The sequence below is a fragment of the Rattus norvegicus genome, chromosome 10, assembly GCF_036323735.1.
Source record: "Rattus norvegicus strain BN/NHsdMcwi chromosome 10, GRCr8, whole genome shotgun sequence".
NCBI lineage: Eukaryota > Metazoa > Chordata > Mammalia > Rodentia > Muridae > Rattus > Rattus norvegicus.
This window is the reverse complement of record NC_086028.1, coordinates 38,417,357-38,435,455: the sequence shown is the minus strand read 5'-3', so window position 1 is coordinate 38,435,455 and position 18,099 is coordinate 38,417,357. Positions and strand designations below refer to the sequence as shown.

Here is an 18,099-nt window from a genome sequence, read left to right as displayed (position 1 = left end):
GTGGACAGACCTGAGGCGAACAGTCAGAGACAGCTATTGTTATACACATTTTGGGGGGAAGCAGAGGTCAGTGCAGGCCAGCAGGCTGCACCAGCTTTGGCGATGCCAGGCTTTGTTCTTCAAGGAAGGGTAGGGCTGGGAGCAGGGCAGGCTGCAGTGCAAGCCAAGGCCAAGAGGCAGAGACTCCCAGACTGTGTCTGGGAGATGCAAGCCAAGGAACAGACGTCAACATCAAACGCATCAAGGCCCGAGGGAGGAGCTTTGCCCTTTTCTCTGGTCTCGGATGAGTCCCTGGTGGAAGCTGAGCTGGGGGCGCCTTGGGACGGACCAAAGCAAATGCTGCAAAAAGCTTCGAAGGATCCAACGTCTTATCGAGGCCTGGACCAAAGCCAAGGCCAGAGCTAGGGCCCATACCAGGGCAGAACCCAGTTCACAGAACTCAAGTCCAGTTAGGACCTCCCAGAAGGAAATTCCTGCCCTGACTGTGACCCCATGTTGGGAACAGGGTCAATAGGCATTTGTTTTGATCGCTCCAGAAAAAGTTAATCCAACAAATACAGAGAACCCGTCACCCAGAGGTGATGTGATGGCCACTACTGTCATGCTGCATTTCCATAGCTGATGCCATCCCTGGGCCATCTGGTATCCCTTAAGACTACAGCTGACTGAGCAGTTCCAAGTCCCTCCTTTACCCTGTGAAATGTCATGTGTTTTCTCAGGAAGTGTTGATTTTAATGCAGAACTCTAGAAAACAGTATTTTCTTTTTTATTTAAGAATTTTATATGCAAGTTGACTGTACCTTCATCCTTTTAACCCTCCGTGCCTCTCTCCAATTCCTTTGCAGCCCCCTCTCCCTTCCAGAATACACGAGCTACATACAGTGAATGTATGACCCCTTATGACCACTTGTTCCTAAAGACTCCCCTCCCCTCCACTGACTGTATGTGAGTGATGCCTGGTGTGGCCTTTGCAGGCAGGCCTTGTGCAGGCACCCATGTTGTGGAGAGTTCATGCATGCACAGAAAACGTTCCTTAAAAGGAGGAAGGGGCTAAAAAAGAACCAGGCTTAGAAGCACACACTAGCAATCCCATCATTCAGAAGGCGGAGGCAGGAGGACTACTGTGAATTCAAAGTCAGTTCTGAGGAATATAGTGAGACCCTATTAGGAGGTTGGTAAATAAACAAGTATAGTGCAGAGCTCTAGCCAGCAGGACATCCTGTGGGGACAAGGGTGGCTCTCGCATCCGCATCCTGTGTGAGCTGCAGAGGTGGGGTGCCTCGGCCAGGTCCCACTCTCATGGACTGGCGACAGCTTCCTGCCTAGGGTAAGAAGAGCTTTCGATGACTTTGCACTTGCCCTTCCTTCCCCTCAGGATGCACTGATCACCCCCCACACACACACACACCAGAAGGCAGGTGGACTATCAGCAGTCGGATCTGCCCGGATCCTTGTTTCTCTCACAGACCCCACAAGTTCTGTGAGCCTCTGAGACAGGCACTGTTCTCCACATAGTTCAGTTGGCTTTCTGCTGTGATAAAACACTGACCACAACCTAGGGAGGAAAGGTTCTCTTTGGCTTGCAGGTTACAGCCATCAGTCAGGGGAGGTCAGACCAGGACGTGAAGCAGAGGCAGGAACACTGCTTATTGGCTACCATTCTGAGCCTGGCTCTCCTTGTTGGCCCTGACCCCAGGCCAGTCTGACGATGGCACTAATCACAATGTGCGTTCTCTCTTCCTAGGTGTGTCAGGTTGACAGCCAGGATCAACCATCGCTTCTGCCTCACGAATGAAGATTCTGAGGCTGCCAGCAGGGCCAGTAGGCTGGGTGAGGCCGCACAGCTAGTTAGAAGACTTCATGCAGATCCGGTTGGTATCTAGGTGACTTCCTTTATGTGCCTTCCTTGAGCCAAAATGGATCCCCCTAGGGAAGACAGCTAAGCACTGGAGACAATTTATTACCAGTTAAGTGTGGCCACAAGCTGTATCCTGGGAGTTCTTAGCCAGGTTATAGGTGTGTCTGTCTGTCTATCTGTCTGTCTGTTTGTCTGTCTGTCTGCCTGCCTGCCTGCCTGCCTGCCTGTCTGTCCTAAGGGCCTCAGTTTACGGGTGCTCACCCAAAGACAATGAAGAGCCAGGACTTCCAGTCACTGAGGGCTTGGTCAGGGAGGCCAAGAGACGGTGGTTTCCTATAGGCGTGTCCTTCAGAGGTGCTGTTTCATGATATCCTTCTTGGCCTATCTCAGGCTTCGATTTTCCCAGATGGGATGGGGTGTTTTACTAAGTCTCTGCATCCCCGAGCACCCTGGACCCCAGTACGGAGATACGCAGGATCTTCTCCCTGGCCATCTCAGGGTTCATTTGAGAGGTAACGTGTTTGTCCTGTGATTCTGACTCCAGCCAAGGTCTGGGTCCTAGTACAGCCACAACCTCCCTTCTAGAAGCTTCTGAGTGTCAGTTTCCTGTTACCACTGTAAGAGATGTCCTCCTTGCACTCCGTGGCCTAGATTAGCACACAGTTATGATTCTGAGGGTCCAATGTACAAAACAGGTCTCCCAGGGCTATCCTGAGGGTGTAGAGCAAACGTGGGGCTCTAGGAAGCAGCCCCTGGGCAAGGCAACACACACCTGTAATCCCAGCCCTCAAAAGACTGAGGCGAGATTTTCTAAGGTTGAAGGCCAGGCTGGTCTATATATGGAAGAATGAGTTCCTGCCTCAAAAAAAAATTTTTTTAAATCCCCTTCATGGTCCAATTTTAAAAGGCTTCCTCCATTCCTTAGTTCCGTGGTGCCGTCTTCTAGCTTCAAAACCAGCAACAGATGGTCCTTTTACTTAATGTCGTGTCTCTGATTCTATCACTCTTATCTCCTCTTTCCCACTTAGAAGAACCCTTGTAAGCAGCTGAGTATAGTGATGTATGCCTTTAATCCCAGCACTCAGGAGTCAGAGGCAGGGGGATTTCTGTAAGTTCGAGGCCAGCCCTGTCTACAGAGTGAGTTTTAGGACATCCAGAGCCACCTAGTGAGACCCTGTCTCGATAAACAAACAAATAAATGGAACTTCAAACCTTTAAGTTTTGAGATAGGGTGCTGTACGTCAGCTCACACTGCCTTCAACTCACCGTGTAGCCTAGCAGATCTCGACCTTAAGATACCGCAGAGCAGGGTGAATGCAGACTTTCAATGGGTAAAGGCACTTAAGCCTGATGACCTGAGTTCTAGGCCCCAGGACCCACATAGTGGGAGGTGAGAAACAACACCAAAGTTGTCCTTTGATGCCTACACACATGCAGTGGCACAGCTCCCCACCCCACCCCCAACAAAAATAATTTAAATGTTTTTTTCTAACATCCTCTTGAGCCTTTAGTCTCTTGAATAATTGAGTTTACAGGCCCATACTTCCAGACCTAGACGCCTCTCTATTTCAAATTAAACTGATTAGCAAACCCCATCCCTTGTTGCCACAGAACATAGCGAAGTCATGGGTTCTGTGCATTAGAATGTGGGTATCTTTACTCCACCATGGACTGTTACTCTGCCTACCACATTCAGCCACTCCTCCAGGTTTTCCAAACATCTCAAGCACAGACAGTGGACCAGGCCAGACCACAGGTGGGATATGCCTGTCATTGTGTAGTCCCTCCCCCCTGCTTCCTCCTCCTTTAGCTCAGCCTGTCCTGGGCTCCTCTCCCATCCTCCTGTTCCCAGTTCTTGGAAGGGAGAGTGTAGGGCTGGACAATGGGAAAAGGAGTGTGCAGATTGGGGAGAGGAAGGCAGGGTCAGATGTACCCCAGCTGTGGGAGCCCAGAGGGCTTGGCCTTTCCTACCAAATACCTGTACTTTGCAGAGGTGCCCGCCAGTGCCTTGCCCGAGTTCTGCAGAATCTGAAGGCAGCTCTGGCCTGATAGAGCAGCAGGAAGATATTAGAGGCTCCATTGTATATCCCTGACTTCCATGATAACCAGAATCTCCTGAGCCCTTTCTCAGGGGATGACAGCCTGTTTGCCTTCATTCCTTCCTCTTCTGTCCTTTGAGTCATAGGCTGAGCTGGATATCCTAGCTAGGCCTCTGTTGGCCCCTTAGTGGGAGAGAGCAGAGGCAAGAAAGGCTAGATGAGGCCTTACCCTCAAGGAGGGTAAGGAGATGGCCCTAGGACCTTCTCTGATGAACTGGAAATCTCAAATCCCAGGGACCAGCTCTCCATTTCTGAGTAAACTGAGACCCTTAGTGTCCTGTCTCTTTTGCACCCCCAAGTCTGCTTCAGTCACGTCTGCTTCCTGTATGACCAGCCCTTTGGAGCCGAGAATGCTAGAAAGATGAGGTTGGGAGTGAGGTATCTTCCACCTGTGCCTGAATGGCACAGCAGTCTTGGCTGCACGCATGAGCGAATGACACAATGTGCTTGCATCAGAACTTCTGAAAGTGTAACGCCCTGGTCACTTCCGGGTGCTGTTCTGCAGATGCCTTTAATAAATGTTTTTATTTCCTCATACCTCTTCCTCTTCGTGCAACTAAACCGTGTTTTTATTTTCGTATCGAAAATAGATTCTTTTCATACAATATATTCTGTTCACTGTTTCCTCTCCCCCAACTTCTCACAGAGCCTCACCACTTCCCCACCCACCCACCCACACCCTTTCTTTGCAATTAGATAGCACTTGAGTATGTGTGTTTTAATGCATATTTATTCAGTACACATGCCACAGCACATGTGTGGAGGTCAGGGGACAACCTATGGGAGTTGCTTCTCTTTTTTTTCCACAGCATGAGTTCTGGGGATCAGATTTGGGTCATCAGGTTTGGCAGCAAGGGACTTTCCCTACTTGGCTATCCTACCAGGTGTTCTTGCATTATTTTTAAAATAGAATAAACATCATGAATGACTCAGCTCTCCAACTTCAGTCCTACACAGACTGTGCTACATGTCATACACACAGTAGCCCTTGTCCCAACCTTTGACTGCTGGTTGGTCAGGACTCTACTGCAGAAGCAGGCCTAGTCACTCACACGTACCCTGATCCCATAAGCCTGCTCTCTTGAACCTCAGGGCCCAGGTGAGCTCAGCAGAGCACATGCCAAGGACATGGGCACTCAAGTGTAGGTTGGGACCAAACACTGTGAGAATGCAAAGAGGAGACATTTGCCCCTGGGGAGCTTCCAATCCAGTAGAATTTAGCTATACACAAACCACCTAGGCACACGGGAGAGGGCTAACACCTAGAGGGTGACACTTTGTCTATGAGGACCCACACTACACTTCTTAGAATGGGCAGAGACTGGGAATGGGATCCTCCCAAGTGACCTAAGGTTGACTCTGCAAGCTGGGTGCATGTGCTCTCCTGGGCTCAGCATCTGTGTCCGGCTGTTCACTGCTCTCCAACACCAGAGCACTGATGAACGACCATGGAAAACTGGCCCACCCCTTCAGGCCTTCCTTCCTGCCCTCCTCACACTGCAAAGAACTGCCAGGCTCCAGTCTTTGCTCTGCCTGTCACGAAAACATGTGGCTCCCCGCTGCATTCCAGTAAGCTAGTAAAAACAGTTGGAAGGGAACCCTGGGTCTCCAGCTATGACAATGACCTTTCACCTCCAACAGGCAGGGTCTGCATTCCCAACCACAGCCTAACACTGGTCTGATACGGTCAACATGCCAGAACCTGTTGCCTCGTTCATGGTGAGATTTTGTTGTTGTTTTAATTTTTTTTTTTTGAGACATGGTCTCTCTATTGTAGCCCTGGCAGGCTGGCATATTGGCAGGCCTAGAACTCAATATGTACACCAGGCTGGCCTTGAACTCAGAAAGATCTGCTTGCCTCTGCCTCCCAGGTGGATTTGGTCACCTGGCTCAGACAGAAACATGGCTGACAAGTATTCTTTGAACCCTGGAGCTAAGCTCTGGCAGGCCAGAGTCCTCTGGAGCAAACGGGTATGGCCAAGCTGCTCCCTGCTCTAAGGTCAAGTTACAAGCCTTGTCTGTGTCTCAACTCCCTGGGGCCCTAACCCTTGAAACATCAGGCAGCTTCCCGGGCACAGGTAGAGCATTGCTTCTCTTGAAGGTCAAGGCTCACCCTACTGGGGCCCCAGGAAAGCACAGCCAACAGTCTAGACCCCAGACTCCAAGGTGTCGGGAGGGTGCAGGCACAGCTCAGAGTCCCAAATACCTTCTTGGCATAGGGTGCCCAGCTATTCTCAGTTTCCTTCTTGCAGGAACCTTGATATTGTGGAACCAGCCTGGGTTCTGAGCCTGGACAGATGTAGCTTAGAAGCCAGCCTCCATAATGATTAGCTGAGTCATCTTGGGCAAGCCCCTTACTTAGCCTTGTTGAACGTTGATTTCTGGTCTGTGAACAAGAGGTTGGTGTTGGGAGGAGGTATGTGCATGTGTGCCCATGTATGTGGAGCTTGGCCTCTGTTGTCATGTCCACCTAGGTGTAGTCCATCTGAGTCCTTGCTGCTGATCCTGTTCTCCAGGGAGGTGGTTGGCAGGTGGATGTCTGCCTCTGTCATTTCCACTCGGTATCCATGATTTTACCCCATGATTCCAGCATCTCCCTAACTGAAAGGCAACATCACAGACCTCACTGCCTAGCCCCCAGAAGTAGGGGCTTCTGAAATCTCAAGATGGACAGCAGCTGCTGGGCATAGTTTAATCCCAGTCTTTAATCCCAGTACTCGAGAGGCAGAGACAGGTAGAGAGACCTCTGTGCATTCGAGGTCAGCCTATTCTACATAGTGAGTTCTAGGATAGCCAGACCAAAACTGAGACCCTGTCTCAAAAAACCAACCAAACAAACAAAAACCCGAGAAACCTAAAATAAAGTAAAACCAGCAATGAGTCTCTTGGGAGCTCTTTGGAGCTAAGGAAACTACAAGGCCAACCCGTGAGGCCTCAGATTCAGCCCCTCAACAGAGCGCTTGGGAAAGGTATGTGCCAGCTCATTCCTACCCAGGACTCCTGCCTCCTGGACAGCGTGGCAGGGGTCTGACCAATTCATATGAGTTAAGAAATAGCATCTGGGGCTGGAGAGATGGCTCAGCCGTTAAAGGCTAGGCTCACAACCAAAAATATAAGAAATAGCATCTGACAGAAGCCAAATGCTTCCTGCTGCGTGTTCTAACACAACAGTTTGGACATACTCACGCCCTTGCACACTGCCTTTCCCTGTGCAAGAATAGAGTTTTGGATCCGACGTGGTAGGCAGGACCTGGCCCCAACAACAGGAGTGCTTTGCTTCCAGAGGAAAGGGGCTCCACCTGCTACTAAGCTTTCCCCGGGATCTCAACTCTACGCTACTGGCCTTACCAGAGGCTTTGACAGAATTCCGAGAAATCTCTTATCCTTTGAGCCAGGGTGCAGACTGTATACTGAGAGGTTAGAAGCTGATAGATACATTGTGGTCTCTGGCTTTCTTCCAAGAAGGGAATGAACAAGCCACCTCAATTAAAGTAACACCTTTGGAACAAGGTGAGGAGACCCCTGTGATTCACCAGAAATGTCCCCAAATATCTCTGAACTTAGGCCACCATGGCAAGGTGGGCAGGGTCCACCATAACCATGTAAAAAATCAGCATAGACTCTAGACCTGCCTCACCTGAGCTGGCAAAAGTGGGGCTTTTCCTATGAACCCCCACCTTTTGGAGAGTGGTCCTTGGTAGCTATATCATTCATCATAGCCCCAAAGAAGTTCGCCCTTCAATGGCCTTCCAGTGGCTCAGCCAGGAGTGTCCATTAGTGGTTAGACAGAAACTCTTAGGAATGGCCCCGAGAAGCACTGTAAAGTCCTTAGAATTATCATAGGTCTAAATTGGGCTCAATTTATACTCATGCTGCTCCATTCCAGACACTAGCTGCTGCCTTTATTTGAGCAGTGTCTGTCTTCCAGGCAAGGACTGAAGCCCACAGTAGGACCATTCTTCATCTTGGAGGTCCTCAAGGCTTGGTCCCTAGGACCTTTCTGCCCTCTGAGGTTTGGGGTCCCTCTCTAGACATCCCAAGGGGTTGATCCTATCTACAGGAGGAGATGTGGACTTCATCTTGGTCCTGGAGGTTGGGGGTTGACAGCATAATGCCTCAGAGCTTCTGATAATGTGTTAGTGATGAGCTTTGCTTACTAGAGCATGAGACCTCCCCTGCTGCTTGGGACTTCATTTATCACTACTGCCTGCTCTCCACTGGGGATCAGGTTGAAGGAGAGGGAAGTCAGGAGTGGGTCTGTCTGTGGTAGAACGCATTCCTCCAGACCAGCTGGCTCCACAGCACTCCGACCCACCATTACTTAGAAAGCCACCCATAGATGCCACATGAGGCTTAACCACCTCAAATCTAGTTCTTGATAACATCTGGGCCCTCAAAGAACTAAGAAGGCAGTAGATCCATCTTCTTCATCCTTGTCCCCAGTAAAGCTGTTCTTGAAAAACCCACATGGATCTTCAGATGGGCAGGGCCAGCAGTCAAGGACCTCACCCCACCCTCACCCCCATCCCCAAACAGGATGGCCCCCCAGCAAGAACCCATCTGCCATTTACACAGTGTTCACAATTCAGGATGACCCCAGGCCGACCTTTGCCCATTTTCCAGTATTCTCCTCATCTTCCCTTCTCACCAGGGTACACACTCCAGAGTCGTGGACCCAGTGACGAGTCACCAGTCCCAGAGGTTTCCGGGACTGAAAATATGGAAGATGTGTCTGGAGCTTTCATAGAGCAATGACCATGTTCCTCAGGCATCGCCAGAGGCACCTGCTGCTCTTTTAAGAAACCTAAAAGCTGAGGCAGGAGGGATAGCTCAGTGGCTAAGAGCACTGACTGCTCTCCCAGAGGTCCTGAGTTCAATTCCCGGCAACCATGTGGTGACTCACAACCATCTGTAATGGAATCTGATGCCCTCCCTCTTCTGGTGTGTCTGAAGACAGCTATAGTGTAGTCATATACATAAAATAAATACTTTTTAAAAGGAAACTAAAAGCCGTTTCCAGATCTTTCACCTCAGATACTTAACAAGAGTCAGGCTTTGTCTTAAAGAGCTGTTATGTTACACATGGCTCCTTAACTATGGTTTTCAGACTTTTAATCCAGCGCCTGCACAGAGAACGCCTATGTATTTGCCCACGCACAATACTGAAAGACAGGAGCGAAGAAGCATCTTCAGCCCAAAGGGATGGGAAGGGGGGTGGAGGGGATGTTGGCTGTCTGTAAAGCACTTGCTTTGGCGTGCAGACCTGAGTTCAAACTCCAGGACCCTTATAAAACCTCAGGTGTGGTGGTGCAGATGACAGCAATTCCCAGTGACTGGGAAGTGGACCCCTGGAGCTCAGCCAGTTACAACAGGCTACTTGGTGAAGGTCCAGGCCAGAGACCCTGTCTCAAACAAAAAACATAACGTACCTGAGGAGTGGACACCAAAGTTGCCCTCTAATGGTCATATGTGCAAGTGTAACGGATCAGTTATGCTGTGCGGCTGGTATTTAGCACTCAGAGTTAACTACTAAAATAATCAGGTGGGCTTGAACTAGCCAGCTATCAGTACTCCTGTCCTTCACTCATTCAGATCTGCCCTAAACTGTTTCCAAATGAGTCCAAACCATAGTCACCTGTCATATGTAGCTATCTGAATTTTAACTAAAACTGAACATCAAGCTCCTGATAGTATCATTGAACACATTTCAGGTACTTAGTCCCTTGGCTTGACTAGTGTCAGCATTTTGTAGAAATTATTTCCATCAAGTGAGACCTGGTATGGCAGGTCTTGGGGACATTGCCTGCACTGCTGTCTATTCTAATCGTCAGTGTCATACCAATTGTTCATTGTTTGAAATGGCACCCGTTTGTACAACAGAACCAATAGACTTTGGATTCTTCTGAATGTGTCATAGACTAACCAATAACTGGGCCCCAAGATTTCAAAATCAACTCCCAAGCCTGATGACCTACAAACTTAAACTCTGTGTGTTATCCTCTGACCTACAAACAAAAACTCGGCAGGCAGATTTCTTTGAGTTTGAAGCCAGCCTGGTCTACATCGTTAAGTTCCAGGAAAGCCAAGGATACGGTAGTGAGGATGCTGTCTCAAAAAACAAACAATGCTCAGCAGTTGAGCATTGGCTGCTCTCCCAGAGGATCCGGGTTCAATTTCCAGCAACCACATGGCAGCTCACAACTGTCTGTAACTAGTTCTAGAAGATCCGGACACCCTTACATAGACATACATTCAGACACTGGAAATAAAGAAATTAAAACAAAAAAAAAACAAATAAAATGAAAACAACCTCATCCATCCCACCCCACCCCCACTCCCGCAGCAAACGTAAGTGAGCATGTCCCTGTGGCGTGATGTCCCCTCCTCCCGTCATCTTCTTTCCTGACCAAAACTGGAAAGATTCATGACAGATGCATGTCAGTGCTGGGCTGAAGCTCAGGCAGAAAGCCAGCAAGAGACTCCCATTGGGAGCTCTCCGTAAAAAGTAAAACCAGTTCCGACTTCTAAGTAAAGAGCCACACGCACACCTCGTAAACAACTTAGGTTTTTATAAAAAGATGAATATACATATTTACACAGATCCACACGAGATCAGACACAACTTAGTAGTTAGGTGGCGTTTCCAATGTTCAGAGTCACGCCAAGGCGCTCACAACCCCCTCCCTGGGCCTGCTGAGGACTGCTGAGGCCTGAGGAGAGACAGCAGGCACAGGGCAAGGCACTATATAAATAAATGCAAAGGCCAAGACTTGGGGAGAAATGTTAGTGTACACTTCTGATCAGAAATGTGGCAAAGTCCACAGAGAAAGTGCCATTTTTTTTTCCTGAGCCCCACAGCTGGAGCAGGGAGTGAGGCAGAATCCCTCTGAGGCTAAGGGAGACAACCCTCACAGGACCCCATTTTTTCCTTCACATTTCACTGGCTCTAGAACCATCCCAGGGCTCGGTTGGGAAGGGCAGCAGTTCTTTGGGAATAGGACTTAGTGCAATTGTCTCCCAGTGTGGAGCCAGCCCTAAGGCCAGTGCAATGCTCTTCTGTGGGCGCTGGTCTATTCCCCCAGGGCCAGCCCAGTGGTGAGACCCTCTCTAAGCAATGAAGCTTTCAAAGAGCTAGAAGGTAACTTCCGTCCAGGTCCTCTGCCTCACACTAACCTCAGAACGCCAATCCATCTTCCTAGGAGTCAGGACCAGCTTGAAAAACTTAGACCCTGCCTCCTAAGCTCTGAAGAGTCAGTCCACTGACCCAAGGAGGATGGTTTGGTCCCTTCCCTGCTTGGCAATGGGATTATGTTTTGCCACATCAAGGGGTCCACGGAAGTTTAGCTTTATGTTGTATCACAGCCACCATGATGCTGGACCTAGCTCACTCAGGAGGGCAAGAACGGGTCAGGGACCCAAATTATGGTGCACAAGGAATAGCCTGAATGGAGGGCGGCCTGGTAGAGTTGCCCAGCAGGGTGTCCATCCACATGACGGGGTCCATATTCTTCATCTCTGTGAAGACACGCTGTATGCCTATCTCGATGTCCCCTAGAAGATGACAAAAGAAAAGGGCTGTATGAGGAAGGGGATGTGAATCTCACTCAGCTGTCCACAGTCAGCAGCAACCACAACTCATCTACAGACCAGCCCCAGCATAGAAACAGCTGATAACTCTCAATGCTGTACCTGCTGGCCTGGTTTAAAAGGAATGCTTTACCTGGCTCTGCCTCAAGTATTTCCCAGCCTCCATCAGCTTCTGCCTTCTCCCAGAACCCATAAGGACCCGGAAGCCTCTTACCTCCAGGGCTGTCGATCTCTGGTTCCTCCTTGCAGCTGAAGTCTCCATAGACAGTAGAGAGTTGGGCTCCTGGTTCATTGAGCAAGTATCCCTTGCCATCCACGTGCGTCGGCTGCCACTCAGACTGTTCAAAGAGCTAGGGAGAGAGCATGAAGCCATCAGCTGCCTGCCAGTGTGGACTCACCCTGAGGTCCTCCCTTCCCTTGGAGGACCTAACCCTTCCCAGGCAGGATCACAACTTTGACTGTTTATGGGTAACAACAGGCAGAACTGTCAAGACAAGGCCTAAGAGTAAGGGAGCACGAAGCTACCTGGGCCCTGCTGGCCCCTCCTGTGTGTCACCATCCCTCTCATCTCGCCTCCACCCTCTGGCACAGAATCTGCATGATTTCCCTCTGCTGGGAAGGACATGGCAACTGGCAGGCAGCTTAAAGCAAAGGTTAGCATAACAAGCCAGGAAAGACGGAGACAAGGACCTGGATGGATCCACATCTCAAAGTTCGGTGCTCAAGGGCCAGACTCGAGCTAAAACTACCTCAGAATCTTTAATGGTCACTTAGAAAACTGCAGCTGAAAAAGTAAACCACCATTTAGAACTTGCTAAGAAAAAAAAAACAAAAACAAAAACCAGAGGGTTTTATTTATTTTTCCTAAAGCCATCCTAGTACAGATCCCAAAAGCTGATTATTGAAACCTGATGTGCATTACCCAAACCTGACGGGCTGGGTATGCTGGGGCGGAGGACACAGTGCTCAGGGGGGTGCTGACTCAGAGCTGTCTGGGACCCTGAGGCTTGCTGGAGCATGGCCTGTTAGAGACTAGGCTTCTCACCTGCTGAGGCAACAGTTCCCCCAACACATGAAGTAGGGGCACTTGCGGAACTGCATAGGTAGCCAGATTACAGCACCTGCCCTAAGTGACTTGCAAGCTGTCCCTAGCTTGCCTTCTCTTCCCGGATGCAATATGCAAAGGGATTTACCTTCATGATGTCCTCAGGTAACTTCCCTTCCTCATCCTCATCTGTTGCAGCTGTGAGGAGGGACAAGAGGTTGGCCATGAATGTTTGCCCTGCAGCTCCCCGCCACCTCCCCAAGCCTCCCAACCAGCATCTGCCTGCCCTGGAGATTCCAGAACAGGACACTGGCTTGATGACTCACCCTCCCCAACTACAGAGCAAGGCCGCATCCCACCCCTTCACTTCCTTCCTCACCCTCAGACAACTGAGTGCGGGGAAGCCAGGAGCACTAGCCACCTTTGACCAAGATGTGGCCCAATTCCCTCCCTCTTGGCCTTGAGCACATGAAAGCTCTGAACGGTTTTGTGTCTCAGGAACTTGCTTTCTTGCTATGGGGATAGGGTAAGCAGTGCCCGGCTCCATTGGCTCAAAGGCACATAGGTTTCTTCACCTCCACCCCACAGTGGTTTCTCTGTGAAGGCCTAGCTGTTCTAGAACTCACTATGTAGACAAGGCTGGCCTCCTAATGCTGGAATTAAAGGTGGGTGCCAATGCCCAGCTTGGCACATAGATTTCTAGGCAGACTCTATTCCCCCTCAAGACGCACATGAGGCAGGCCAGTCCCTAAGAGTACAAACCTTCAGAGGTGGAGGGCATGGGCGACACCTGCAAGTTGTACAGATCAGTGGTGCTGTCTGGCATGATGTCCATCTGCATATGCCACTCAGAGAGACTGCTGCTGACGACGCACGGTGACAGAGCTGGGAGAAGGTGCAAGTCAGGACGGGCGTGCTCTCTTAGTTTGCAATACCTGAGCCCCTCCACCCTGCACGCTTCCCTGACAGAGTCCCATGATTATGCCCCACACTCTTCTCTGTTCCCACGATGCCTCTTGGGTGGAACCTAAAAGCGCCCTTGCCACAGTGGCGACCTCACCTGGGGTAATGTCCCTGTCCATGTCCAAGTCCTGACCCAGGTATCCCTGAGCTGTGTAACTGCTGTGGTCATCAGGCAGAGTAGAGCTGCTCAGTCCGTCAGATAAGGTGTCAGGGCTAGAATCTCCGCACAGCTACAGAGAGGAAACAGCTTAGGCCTGCTGTGGCACTTACCCACTGCCCCCCTACCTAAGGCTGGGCTGCTTAGAGTCAAGCTCACCTTCCTCTTGGTTTTGCTCTTAGTGTCACGGCTGGACTTGGACTTTCTCTCTTTCCTCTGGTTCTTGGTGAGGGGTGGCAGCATCCGGTACACGCGTACAGCAGAGCTGCCCTTGTTCCTGCTCTGGTCCTTCACTTCCTCGATGTCTGGTAGGGAGTTCATGGCACACCGGAAGTTTGCCTTCCAAGTCTTGGGATCTGGCTCTTTTTCCCCTGCTTTGTATCGGCCTACAGACCAGGAGAATAAATTCATCCATCAGCCGCTCTCTGGGCTGGGAGAAGAAAGGCAAGGGTACCCCACCCCAGACATCCATACAGGGGTTAACTAGCAAAAACCACTGTCAACAAGTCCTGGGGGTTCTCATATGCCCAGAGTTGGCTCAGATATCCAGCAGGGATGGGAAGGGCTCAAATAGGCTCACTTGAGTGTCTCTACCCCCCATACATGTGCTAACTGTCTTGGACCGAAACTGTCTCCCTGCTTACGTTCTCAGCAGCCAGAGACTTCTGGGACTGAGGCTTATCTGATGTTTGTGAAGTACAAGTGGGCACAGAGCTGGCAACAAGGACAGTTACTAACAGGTCTGAATAGGATCAAGTGCCTGATTCCTGAAAGAAGAAAGGGGGGCCGGCCACCAACCAGATGGGGCTTGGGTCAAGGACCTTTAGTTAGGACCTTGAGAAAGGAAGATAGAAGTGTCTGGGTACCCTGATGCACAACTGTCTTTTCTACGGGACAACTGCAGTCTAGACAGACCCCTGAAAGTACACATACTTTCTAACATTTTTGCCTTAAAAATACAGGTGCACCTCATCCCCTGGTTCCAATAATTCTGCACGCTGTGTCGGGGAACTGAGAGGCCACCCAGAGCATGGATGGTAGCCTGTATCCCCTCTGTCTCTCCTCTGCCCCTCCCCCACCCTGCACACCTGTGTGAATGGCCCAGCTCCGGAACAGACAGGCATCCTTGTTGATGTCCCAACCGTGCTTGGCAGCATGCTTCCATGGGATCTGGAAGATCATCTCTTCCTGAACAGTGCACATAGAAGACTGTGTCAGCTCCGAGTGCGGCTGAGTATGCACGGGTCCCCAAGTATGGGAAAAGGCTGACTTCCCCTTTTCACCCCGACATCTGGCCTAGATTGACCCATCCCAGCTGCCTTTAACGGGTAGGCGCTCTGCATCTTTTAGGAAGGGGGTCTAAGTTCTGACGAGCCACAGCACTAGAAGGTCAACAAAGACACCCCTGCCTTAGCTCCTGGGGTAAGCAAGAACCTAAGCAGTGCCCTCTCGGCCCTGGCCTGGCAGGTGTTGGCTGCTTGTTTATCTCTGGCTAATGAGCATTGGAACATGGAAACTTCTAGCTGCAGTCTCCTCAGGACACCAAGCACATTGGCTCCTATATAGGGTCCTGCTCATACACCCAAGGGAGCCCTGGGCCAGACCTGGATGAGGACTGCCTGTATAGTACTGGCCTATTCCTCTCCCCTTAAATAAGACAGAACTCAAAGAGAAAAGGTTTATCTATGTGTGGGGACAACAGCCACAATGAATAAGGTTTTGCTTTTATTTTTTAATTTTTATGCATGTATTATGTGTGTACGTGTTGGACGTGCGCGCAAGCCGCGGCACCCGTGTACAGGTCCAAGGACAACCTGTAGGAGTTCGTACTCTCCTTTTCCATGAGGAGATTAGGGATCAAAGTCAGGCTGTCAGGCTTGCTGGAAGGTGCCTTTATCTGCTGAGCCAGCCCTAAGATGAGGATCTTACCACCATTCTTGTTACTACTGGCTAACGTATCCATTTTCAACCAAGTTTGGGTTTCACACTTTTTACCACCTTGTAATCTATCTTAAAGTGCCTCAGTTTCCTTCTCTGAGACCCACCTCTCAGGATTACTATGACAATTAAAATGTGCAACTTGGTATCATATTTAAACGGTGCTAAGCACATAATCATTATAACCAATGCTGTCACTGCTGCTCTACTGCCAGGTGTGCCAACTGTGACTTCTTGGGTTCCTACTTAACTAGCCCTGTTCCTAACCAGCATCGACCGCTTTTCTGTCTCCTGTCTATCCAACTGGAGCTATGTGGAATGTTAGGGATACAGCATTTCTCTTGGAAGAGAAGACCCCGGGCTCTGCAGATGCTGGGAAGTCTTGGTGCTGAGACTGTGCCTGCCACTAGGAGGGTGGACTGGCCACAGCTTCAGGAAGGAAGAAGCAAGCGGCAGAAGTCAGACCTTAGCCGTTCTGGCATGCAGCACCCACTAGGAAACACATTTTCCTGCTCTCATGTTCGATAATGGAACTTGAGTCCCCCCAAGAGAACATGGGTTAAAACAGCAGAAATACCCAGGAGAACACTCACTTTATTGATCCAGCTCAGCCCTGGAATTTGGTTGGAATTAATCTGCATCTCTAGCCAGGGTCTCATTCGCATCCGAGTGATAGGCATGGTGGCTGGAGGGAGAAGACAGAAGGCCTGTGTTTAGAGTCTGTTAAACAATCCTGGGCACTGCCCTGCTCCACCCAAGGCCGATCACTCAATTACCTTCCCCGGTCCTCACCCAGGTCGTTACCCTCCCCCACTCTCCTGCCATCAACCAGGTAACAGGTCCCACAGTCATAGAGAAAGGACCCTACAGTAGAATGAAACTTGGCAGCACCATAGGCAAAGCCACCTGCCCATTATCTCGGTCTCTCCCAGCCAGCCTCAGGAAGAAACAACCAAGCAAGTCTGTCTGAATGGTTTCAGGATATATGTACAAAAAAAAGTGGGGGTGGGGGTGCGCAAAACACATAACTTTTTTTTCTCAAAATTCAATCTTTGGAGGATGGAAGGGACTGCTTTGCTTGTTGTCACCCCCAGCTCTACACCTTCCAGGCTGGGCAAGCAAGTCACCCTCCAGGGCACTTCCCCCCACCCATTCCAATCCAGACTACATCCCCTCTTGACAGCTAGTGCCCACAACATACAGCCCGGGGCACAACCCCTTCCGGCCTGGTTTCCCCTGCTGCAAAGAGAAGTGGCGCAAGCAACACCTGTGGCACCTCCTCCCGAAAGCCTTGTAGTTCACGACCGGGTCCAGCCAGTCAAGGCAGCGAGCCAACCTCTGCCACTGAACACTGCGCGTTCGAAACCTACAGCCCAGGCGTCAAGCTGCGACCGCCAAAACTGCGCGCGGGCGGACATCCGAGTCCCCGGCGCTGCTAGCGGGTGCGCGCGATGGCCGCTCTGGGCTACCGAGAGGCCCCGCAGCGGCTCCGCGCACGCAGACCGCCGAGCGCGGCCAGGGGGCGGTGCACGCCGCGGCCCGCCTCCCGGCCGCTCGCTCGCGGCGCCCTCCCCAGCCAGCGAGCCACCCCGACCCAGGGTGTCTCTGGCCCCCACTTCCTGGTGCCCCGGGCGCCTTTTGTTTCACGCCGCCCGTCCGTACCCGTGCAGCCCCGGCGGGCTTACCTTTGCTGCAGGAGCGAGTCACAGAGGGTACCCGGGAATGAGGCACGGAGTTGCGGTGTAGGTACACGATGCGTGCACGGAGCGAATGATGCCCGAGATGCTGGGTTCCTCTGGCCACCGCTGACCTCGGCTCAGCTCGGCCCGGTTCGGTTTGGCTCAGACAGTGAGAGCTCGTCCTACCTCGACGAAGGAGTAGTGCGCACTGGCGAGTCGGCGGCGCCGCGAAGAAATCTAAACACTTAGCGGGATTCCCCGGCCCGAACTCGGCCACGCCCCCGCCGGGCCGCTCGCGCGCGCCCATTGGCCCACTTCGCCTCATCATTTCGGGGAAATCAGGCTGTTGTAGAGCTAAGCGGCGAAGGGGAAGTACAAGGCGGCTGCGCTCCCCACCCCCTCGGCCCGCGCCACCGCCCCGGGGCTCCCGCGGGCCCGCCCCGTGCTCCACTCCACCCCCGGCCCCCTTGCCTGTCTTGGAAAGCCGAGGCCCTCCCTCTCGTCCTGTAGGCTCCTAGCCTGCTGGTTCATGTGGCGGTCTCCCCCTTCTCCTCCACCGGAGACACCTAACTCCCTAGGTCTCCAGAACACCTGCTTCCTTCTCCAGAAGGGACCCCCGGACCGAATCACCCTGAAAATCAGTCTGGTAATGAAGTGTCAAAAAGGGAGGGATTCGGTCCCTATACTGCTTTAGATGATAACTCTCTTAACGGCCACTTGCTGCTTTGAGAAGTTGAGGCAGAAGGCCTAACTTAGAATGCAAGGCGGTAGGA

At 51.3% G+C, this 18,099-nt stretch overlaps 1 protein-coding gene and 1 long non-coding RNA gene across 4 annotated transcripts in view; one reads left to right on the top strand and one right to left on the bottom strand.

Annotated features, from left to right (window-relative positions):
• The window catches only part of LOC102550895 (uncharacterized), a 70,782-nt gene extending 66,288 nt beyond the window's left edge, over positions 1-4,494 (top strand). For all 3 annotated transcript variants that reach the window (XR_005490202.2, XR_005490204.2, XR_357595.5), the window contains one exon: positions 1,745-4,494. This is a non-coding gene — a long non-coding RNA (uncharacterized LOC102550895). The remainder of the gene's footprint in view (positions 1-1,744) is intronic.
• A 6,015-nt stretch (positions 4,495-10,509) lies between these two features.
• On the bottom strand, positions 10,510-17,521 carry Irf1 (interferon regulatory factor 1). The gene is made up of 9 exons (NM_012591.2): positions 17,333-17,521; positions 16,241-16,332; positions 14,798-14,897; positions 13,869-14,095; positions 13,650-13,782; positions 13,352-13,474; positions 12,738-12,787; positions 11,759-11,894; positions 10,510-11,508 (listed from the first exon to the last, which is right to left on the bottom strand). Exons 2-9 carry the CDS (start codon positions 16,325-16,327, stop codon positions 11,378-11,380), a joined length of 987 nt encoding a protein of 328 aa, NP_036723.2. The 5' UTR covers positions 16,328-16,332; positions 17,333-17,521; the 3' UTR covers positions 10,510-11,377.
• Between the last annotated feature and the right edge of the window lie 578 nt (positions 17,522-18,099).